This window comes from Mandrillus leucophaeus, unplaced genomic scaffold (genome assembly GCF_000951045.1).
Source record: "Mandrillus leucophaeus isolate KB7577 unplaced genomic scaffold, Mleu.le_1.0 Scaffold1094, whole genome shotgun sequence".
Taxonomy (NCBI): domain Eukaryota; kingdom Metazoa; phylum Chordata; class Mammalia; order Primates; family Cercopithecidae; genus Mandrillus; species Mandrillus leucophaeus.
Window position 1 is genome coordinate 46766 of NW_012099143.1, and position 9583 is coordinate 56348.

General features: G+C 37.5%; 1 protein-coding gene across 1 annotated transcript; it reads right to left on the minus strand.

Annotated features, from left to right (window-relative positions):
• Positions 1-2430: 2430 nt before the first annotated feature.
• ARL14 (ADP-ribosylation factor-like 14) lies at positions 2431-3733 on the minus strand. Its single transcript, XM_011989194.1, has one exon. The coding sequence runs from the start codon at positions 3649-3651 to the stop codon at positions 2953-2955; it is 699 nt and encodes a 232-aa protein (XP_011844584.1). The 5' UTR covers positions 3652-3733; the 3' UTR covers positions 2431-2952.
• Positions 3734-9583: the final 5850 nt, after the last annotated feature.

Here is a 9583-nt window from a genome sequence, read left to right on the forward strand (position 1 = left end):
ACACAAAATAAAATAAAAATATAAAGATAAACACCTGAAAGGAATGCACAAAATAAAAATGAAATAAAATGTATGACAATAATAAATATCAAGCCTCTTTCTCTTGTCTGTCAAGAAATATTTTGCCACTGTCCACCTAGTTTTTTCCCGTCCCTCAGTCTCGGGCTTTATTAGTAGACCAGGGTGAAGAGTGCACAGGTGTATGTATGTGCATGCATGTGCATGTGTGTGTGTGTTGGAGGGCAGACAAGATCATACTGCAGAGAGCAGGAGGGAATTGCCAAATAAAGACTGATAAAATTAACTCAAAAAGAAAGCTTCGAGACCAGCCTGGCTAGGCCAACATAGTGAAACTCCGTCTCTACTGAAAAATACAAAAATTAGCCTGGCATGGTGGTGCGCACCTGTAGTCCCAGCTACTCGGGAGGCTGAGGCAGGAGAATCGCTTGAACCTGGGAGGTGGATGTTGCAGTGAGCTGAGCTCGCGCCACTGCACTCCAGCTTGGGTGATGGAGTGAGACCTCGTCTCAAAAAAAAAAGAAAGCAAGTGACTGATGGAGGAAAATAGACTGAATCCCTGGATCCCAGGGAAGAAAGGAGGAAAGCATGAGAAGGGTACACATTTTGGGGAGAATATTAACAGAGATTTTAAGGAATAGCTACTATATGGGGGGAGATGTTGAAATGACAGGAAAATGCTGCTTTATAAGTTTTGCTCTACATGAAGAATGCATTTGCCCACCACACCCAACACATACACCCAGGGGCTTTCTAAAGTGAAGATTTGGGTTCCTTTCAGTATTTTAACAGGCTGTTTTCTTCAACTTTTACATCATGCCAAGACTGGGCCATAAAGGGCTTGACTTAATTCAGATTACCAAGATACACGAGCACCAGAGGGCATTTTTTGTAGAAGTAAGTTAGTGACTTCCAATTTAAGGTTACTAAGAAGATTCCATAAAAACACACACAGAGAAATTGTAAGGGAAGATACATATTTGAGATTTTAATTATGTTCCAAAAAAGAAAAGTTCTACTACGAAGCATTTAACATTGCCACCCCCCTGAGATCTCCCTGAAATCAGGAAACTTTTTGCCAGTCTTTCATGTTTTTTATATCTCTGTTATTGAACTTAATTTATTCTGCCTAGTAAATTTTTTCTAAGAACATTTTTATTATAGACGTAATGTATGTTGGCCTGATTTATTCTTAATTGCATGTGGTAAGTTCACTGAAGACAGAGACTATACCTTATTAGTAAAACAACGTCAGAACACCTAACAGCACAGACCCTGGAGTGAGACACACCTGAATTTGAATCTTGGCTCTGTTGCTACTCCTCAGTTAAATATCAAGTAGTTTTTTTGTGGTGGTTGTTGTGTAATCTTGTTTAGACTCAGTACACTCATCTTTAAAATTTAGATTATGCCTGTTTCTCTTTGGGCAGTTGTGAACATTAAATGGGAAGATGTATGAAAGTGCTTAGCACACAGTGCCTGGCACCCACAAGTACTCATCCCACAGTAACTATTATTACCTGTGTGTCTAGTTTATTATTTGAATCTCTACCACGTAGCACAGAAGGTAGTGCTCGGATCTTTGCTGAACAAATAGCTAAGACGAGAGAAGAAAATCGTTAAGAGGAATCCAAGGGCTGGCATCCTTGGTTTATTTTACCCCCTTTTTTTTCCCTCTGTGACCTTAAGATTTGGAGTCCTAGGGTCTGCTATGGATGATTGAGCTCTGCTTTCAGCCCCAAATGAGCCTTGTTGGAAGTGGAGTAGGAGGAAAGTGTTGTCTGTTTGTACCAGGGCCTCCCTGGGAGTTCTGAGCTTCTCAGGGGACTTCCATTCCAATCTCCAGCTCCTTTGCCCACTCACCTGCCCTCCCGCCCAATGTCTCTGGAAAGTTTCCTAGAGATGGGAACTTCCAGTGACTAACCTGTACCTTTGTAGGGTCAGTGGGAGTGAGGGACCCTCTAAAATACCATCTCCTGCAGTAAGCATTTCTTGTTTCCCTGGTTAAAAAGAGTATCTCCCGCAATCGCACATAGCATTTATTGCCCTACTCTAGCTGCTAGCTTTATGTTGTTTCCTGCTGTAAATTGTGGGTCTCTGAGAGCAAAGTCTAGGTCTGGTTCCTGTTTGATCAGTACAATGAGCTGCACATATGTTTCCAAGCAATGGCTGTTAAACTGAATTCCAAGGAAGCGAGACTCGGGGCTGTAGCCTAGAGCTGAGCCCTGAGCCCCTAAACTCCAAGGTGCTACCCCAATCACCAGACCTTTAAGTAAATACACTCTGCTCCCTATGGCAGAACACAGCCTCTGAGTAATTAGCAGCCTGAAGTTCATTGTTTAAGATTCACTGGAGGAAGTTCCCAGCAATAGATTTCAAAAAAGCTGGCAGGAATCCAGAAGAAAAGCTTTATTTAGGAAATAAGAAAGCTTTATTTAGGGAACATGAATTTACAAGATGTTAACATTACCCCTTTTCCACTCCACAATTTGAAGTTCGTTTTTTACACCACCCAGCTACTACATAGGAGCATGGTGGAAATTCAATACCTGTTACAGCTGGAAACAATCTGGAAGAATTCCGACTCTATTAGCTTACTAAAACTTTGTTCTAGTAGTCATATACAATTAATAATGTAGTAATTTATTTGGTCCCAAATGTGACTACTATATTCAAAGTCATCCAATGTGATAAAAATTTGTAGAACATTATACATTTTCATTCCCAGTGAGCATTGCCACAGTTTGCTAAAGTTTCTGGCTGAAAAATAAATATTTTCTAGATATCATTCTAAGTTGTTTAACTAAATGTAAATGAAATAACATCTCAGGAAAAGTTTGTCATCTCAATAATTTGATTTCTTCATTTGGCATAGAAAAACAATTACCCTTTCAACTTCATCAGTGTCTCTGTTGAGACTTGGATTTTTCAGTCTCAGTTCTGCTTGAAGAATGCCAAAGTGTCTCCTCTTGATTTCATGTGGCTCTTCACAAATCCAGTTAATTTCCTGAACCCCTGGGCCAGCCCGTCCCCTGTGAGGGCACAGCAGGGTTGCACATACCAGTTCCGGTCACTGCAAAGCTTCTTCACTTTGAACATTCTGGTGATGTCCTCAGCAGTCAGAGCTCCAGGCATGTCTTGTTTGTTGGCTAATAGAACAACAGGCACATTTTTAATGTGTTCATTCTTCAAAATGTGCTCAAACTGTCTCCGAGACTCTTCCAGTCGCTGTTTGTCTGTGCTGTCCACAACATACACCAACCCATCAGTGTTCTCACAGTAACAGCCCCAAACAGTTCTCATTTTTTCCTGTCCTCCAACATCCCAGACTGTGAGCGAAAGACTCCTTTCCAACTCGATCATCTCCACATTGAAACCTATTGTAGGGATGGTGATAATATCCTTAGCAAGCTTTAATTTATAAAGGAGAGTAGACTTCCCAGCTGAGTCAAGTCCCAAAAGAAGAATTTGGGCTTGTTTGGTTTGGGGATTTTTAGAACCCAGCAAACCCATTTTAGCTTTTCTCTTTCTCTCGCTCTCGCTCTCTCTCTCTCTCTTTAAATACCTTTTCTTACTTTCTTTCTTTGTTTCTTCGAATGGCCAGAGACAATGTGTCCTTTCTGGATCTCGCATGAAAATGTTAGGAAGAAAGAAGAAAGCAAATGCTTCATGCTGTATTCTAAGAACAAGAACCTAGATGTGTTTATGTTGTAGCTTATCAACTTGATTACGGGCAAACAGTATTTTATTTGCAGTCCCAGCCAATCCTGAGGTATCTGTGGTGTGAGTAACCAGCCAATGCCATGGTGACTCAAAGGGGAAATTCTCCGTAAATGAGTAAGATTAGGAGAGGCCTACCTGGCTGCAGTTTTGTTTTCTTTCAGGTGCTAGAAATCTAGAGGAAACTGAAGGTTCAACATGCAGAGGAGCATGGTTTAGCAGCAGAACAAAAACTTAACTTTTCATTTTAACTAACTTTTAACTTAAATTTAACTAAACTTTTTGTGTAACTGTTTGTAGAACTTCTCTAGGTATTCAACCATTTATCTTATCCCAATTGTAAATAAGGAACCACGCTTCTTAAGTCGTGAAGAGAGAGTTATTCTCACACTCTGTCTGCAGTATCTTAAATCTCCCTTGTCCAGATTACTCACTAGGAAACCTAAACCACCCAAGGTTATCTGAACCTTACTCACTAATCACATACAGAATCACTTTCTTTAAACTTCTAGGCAGAGAATTTACATGACTGCAGTCACAAAACCAAATATATGAGGGGGAATTTATAACACAAACACTTTTACATTAAGCAGTCCAATTAAAGATGGCAAATAAATACATGTATTTATTTCCTCTTCTTCCCACGACGCCACAGAATAATGGTAAAGGCATTAAAAGAACATATAGGCTGGGCATGGTGGCTCATGCCTGTAATCCCAGCACTTTGGGAGGCCGAGGTGGGTGGATCACGAGGCCAGGAGATCAAGACCGACATGGTGAAACTCCGTCTCTACTAAAAATACAAAAAAATTAGCTGGGCGTGGTGGCCCATGCCTATAATCCCAGCTACTCAGGAGGCTGAGACAGGAGAATCGCTTGAACCAGGGAGTTGGAGGTTGCAGTGAGCCCAGATCGCACCACTATACTCCAGCCTGGTGACACTGAGACTCAGTCTCAAAATAAACAAACAAACAAACAAACAAAAAATACCATGTAAATCTATAACAAAACAACAAGATAATTCATCAGAGGGTGAGAGATTTTAACAAAATTCTGGAAAATGGAAACTAGATGGAAAAATGAGTGGTAACTGATATAGCAGGATAAAGACAAGCCTTGGAGTGCTGATGCACAGGAGATAGACGAGGTGACAGGTATGGCAGAGAGAAGGGATGAAATAAAGGACTAAAAACAGAAGAAGGTTAACAAGGGGCCAAAATAAACAGAACACACACACACACACACTCTGTCTCTCTCTCTCTCTCTCTCACACACACACACACACACACACACACACACACACCCCTCTGCTGGCTGTCTTCACCAACTAGATATTTATTCCCAGGCAAAATACTGAAGAGTTTTTTATTAAAGAAATTGAAAGATCTCAGAAAAAAGACCTCCATTTTTGACAGTTGGGAGTTTCTGACCATAATGCCTAAGTCAACATGTAATTAACCTATAGCCAACCTGGCAGTTGGCAAACTTGCTCACATACATAGAATTCCCAATCAGCTTTGCAGTGCACAGAAGTTTCTATACTTAATGCATAGCATGCCTTCAATATGAATAAGAGAGAGATCAAGATAAAAATAAGAACTTTTAAGAAAGCTTAAACAGAGCTAATGAAGGGAATGGAAGAACATTTTCATTAAATTCTAATTACTATTTTTGTACAGACTTGAGAAGACATTACATCCATAAGACAAAAAATGGATGGTATTAAACAGACCACTCAGAGAATAAAAATAAAACTCCTAAAAATAAAAAACACAAATTTCAAAAAATTTTTAAAGAACAGTAATACCTGTAGGCTGGAAGACATGTTGAAGGAATCTTTCAGAAAGTTGAAGATAGAAAATATGGAAGAAAAGATAAGAAATATAGTGGATGAACTCAGAAGTCTTAACTCAGAAGTCTGATTTGTAGGACTTATTCCAGAGAGAAAAAAAAATATGCACAAGAGGAAATTATAAAGAAATAATACAGGACCACTTTCCAAAGCTAAAGAATGAACTTGCCAGATTGAAAGACTTCCCTCAATGCTTACCAACATGATTTTTAAAAGAGCTATACAATGTGATATACATGTTTTTTATTAAAACTAAAAATTTATTTAGAGTTTTTATACAAAATAAGTAGACTATTTTAGATGCAGAAAGCACACGTATGAAGAAATTCTGTAACCCTTTTTAAAGAATTAAGTTCTTAACCAACTCACTATGTCTCAGAGGCCAAAGATACCATTTTCATTTGTTCATTGATTTATTCATCTAACCATTCAGGAAATAAACATATTGATTGCCTAGTCTGTGCTAGATGCCAGGGAGGTCACAAAGATAAACTAGGCTTGCCTTTAGTTGGCTTTCACTGGGGAGAAGGTAAAAGACATGTGACCTAATAAAAATAAATACAAAGCCAAAAAATTACACATGCTTCAAGAAAAGAAAGGCTAATGTATTCTGGATATTCATAGACTCCTTCAGAATGAAAGGCGTCAGAGAAATCTTCCTGGAGAAGGTTAAGTATTGAACCAGGCCTTGTAGAGACACGTGAGGGCATACGTGAAAGAAACATTCTGTGAGAGCAAAGTCTTAGAAATGGGAAAATATGGGAATGTATATGGAAAACCAACTGTATATGGATAAGTAGGGGGTTCTTCCATAAACATGTTGAACTATCATGAGAAAACCATAAGATAAATCTAGATTATAGGCCATGCTGCAAGACAACAGGCTTGGACTCTTCAAGATAGGTCCATGTCATGAAAGACAAAAGGAAAAAAAAGGATCAGGGGAAGAATGTTCTAAATAAAAGATATACGACTTCTAAATGCATTGTGTAAACTTTTATTGGATCCTATGTCAATAATAGTGATTAAGGAAATTATTATAACACTTATGACCATTCAAATTGGGGAAACTTGATTATGAACTATATATTAGATGGTATTATTTATCAATGATAAATTTCTTGAAGGCAGTGATTCTATTGTTATGTAGGAAGATGATTTTGTTTCAAGGAGATACAGGCTAAAGTACTTAGAGGTGATATCAGCAAGTTAATTTCAACTGGCTCAGCAAACACATGCACACAAAGATATGTATATGAGAGGGAGGAAGTGTGTGTAAATATGGCAATAGTTGGTGGCTCTAGGTCAGAGGTATTGAGTGTTCATTTTGCTATTTTTTAACTTTCCTCTAGATTTGAAATTTTTGAAAACAACATGTTGAAAAAAAGAATATAATTGAAATAAGCTAATAAAATTAGACTACAGGCCATAGTAATACAGAAAAATAATTCAGCTTACTTAGGGGTAAGTCTATACTTCCAAAGGTGAATTTAGGGACTGTGACTGCACTACTACTTAAGCTCTTTCTCACCTCCATATTTTCAACAAATTAAAATTTTTAAAAGAAGTTAAACATTTATTTCATATTAAACTCAATGATTTGAGTGCTTTATGAGGTCTACTGTTGGTATTGGGGACATCCTTTAATACATTTTTGCTGTAATGAGCATGATCATACATATATGCCTTCACCATTTCCCATCTCACCAATTATACCTTGTTTTTGAGATAGCCAAACAAATGAGGGCTTAAATTCTGCATGAATATTATATCCATATAAGAATATTATTCTCTTCTATGAAAAGAAATAAAATAATTTCTTTGTCAATGCTAATTGTCATAAAAGAATCTACAAATGTTTCAATATCCTTTCTTACTGTCCCAAAACATTTATGGATTCACTTGTCCCAGCCAAACTTGAGGGAAGGCAAGGTATTTGTTTTCTGTAAATCATTCTAAGATTATGCAAATAAAGGTAGACTTGTGAGAGAGTTACTGGCAGACTCTGTGGTGTCACAGGAAATTTTTTTTTTAATATGGGAATGAAAGAAACATTTTCTTTAATTTCTTATCATGGAGGTGTGAGGCAAAAAGTCCTAAATTAGAAGCTCAACCATGTACTGACCAAGCAAAAATACAGAAGCTTATCTCTTGGAAGAAGGTGCAACGTATTCCATTATCTTTATTTTTCACAGATAAAGAAGAAAGAATCAGGATGCGGCTGTGTAAATTGCTTAGCTTACAGAGACTTGGAACATCCCCTACCTTCCCTACAATAACTTTTTTTGGTCTTTTTAAAAATAAATGTTTGGAAAATTGAAGTATAACACATATATAGAAAAATACAAAAATCATAAATATATAGCTCAAAGAGTTACCAAAAATTGAAAATACCCATGTAACCTCCACTAAGGCCAGGATTAATTTTTAACTTTCCTTTTTTTATTTTTTGCAAGTAAAAATGCAAGACCTCATGTATTTCTATACCCAGTAATGAGAAATATGCTCTGTTCCTGAACAACAGTCACTCTTTGTCCTAGTTGAGATTCTTTGAAGCTGCCAAAAATGATATATACTAATCTATAAAGATTTCCCCAGAGCTGTTTCCATCAAACTGAACCAGCACTTTCACCCACATCACCAAAGGTTTTTTGCTTTCACATTGGTAGATCATTGGATGTGAGTTCAAATCTAGCCTCTGGCACTCACTAAATATTAAATAGTTGTCATAATTATATAAAATAAATGTGAAAAAAAATTATCACAGAGCCTGGCCCATGGTTGATACAAGTTTTCTCCTTCTTCTCTCACAATTTTTGTGTCTTAGCTAACATTTTTAAATACCTGTGATTCTTAACCTTTTCCAGATGAGAAACAATCTGATAATTCCCATAAAAGTATTCCATTGGGAGAACAAACCACCATGTGCTGGACCCCTTCCCCAACACCCCATTTTTATCCAGCCCACCCTCAATCAGATAAAGAAGAATAGAGAGACGACACACCAAAGGGGCAGTCTGAGGGCTATGTCTGGAACTTGGGAGCAATAGTTGCACCCCTTTGCCTTGGTGAAGATGGGGAATTTATTTAGGGATGGATGACTCAGATATCTTTGGCCCTAGCTACCTGCAAAGCTCTCAGTATCCTGGGTGCCTACCTAGTCAGCAGCAACGGGGCTCAAAAGAACTCAACTATGCAACCTGACTGCCATTGACCTAATTGGTTCCCTTTTCACTTCCGTGAAATAATGATCCAAATGGTTCTCACAGGTCTCTATTTTTTACAGCTGCTCATCTCTCTTCAAACTCAAGATAAATCTTTGATTATTCATTCAACATTTATTGAGTATACACTAAATGGCAGGCACTGTCTATCTTCTGTCTTCAGAATAACTGATGGTTCACCATTTAAGAAGTAACTAAAAGTTGAAACATTTAAAAATATTTTTTAAATGCTCTATACACAGTCTTCGAATTTTAGAAAAGAAATATTTTACTATAAAAGCATTTAAAACTATTTAAATAATCTAAAACATTTAAAACTTAATGTGATTATGAGTCTCACTTTTCTCTTTGTTCACATACATATGTAATTTTTACATGCTTCATTCATTCAATACACTTCTATTGAGCATGTAATATGTCTGTATATAATTCAAGACACTGGCAATTGTCTGTGTATAATCAAAGCAGTCTTCATTTTCAAGGAACTAACAATCTAATGAAAGAGACCAACACTTACTAACAGTATGAATGTTGCTATAAATAAAGTAACAGGACTTAGGAGGCTGCAAGTCAGTGTCAAGTCAACATGGCTCATTATGGGATGCTCACGTCTTCTATCTGTCCAAACTGGGACTGTTTTGAAAGTGGAAGGGGTACTAGTAATGAGTACACCAGCAAACAGGTGTAAACAGGCTTAAGAAAATTAGGCTGTATGGTCATTTTAGAAGAGGCCACTGAGACTTGCCTGGCTTCATGAAAGGAAGCTTGA

Bases quoted from the DNA above. Each gene is read 5' to 3' on its own strand.
- ARL14 (XM_011989194.1), bottom strand. From the start codon at position 3,651: ATGCGAGATCCAGAAAGGACACATTGTCTCTGGCCATTCGAAGAAACA.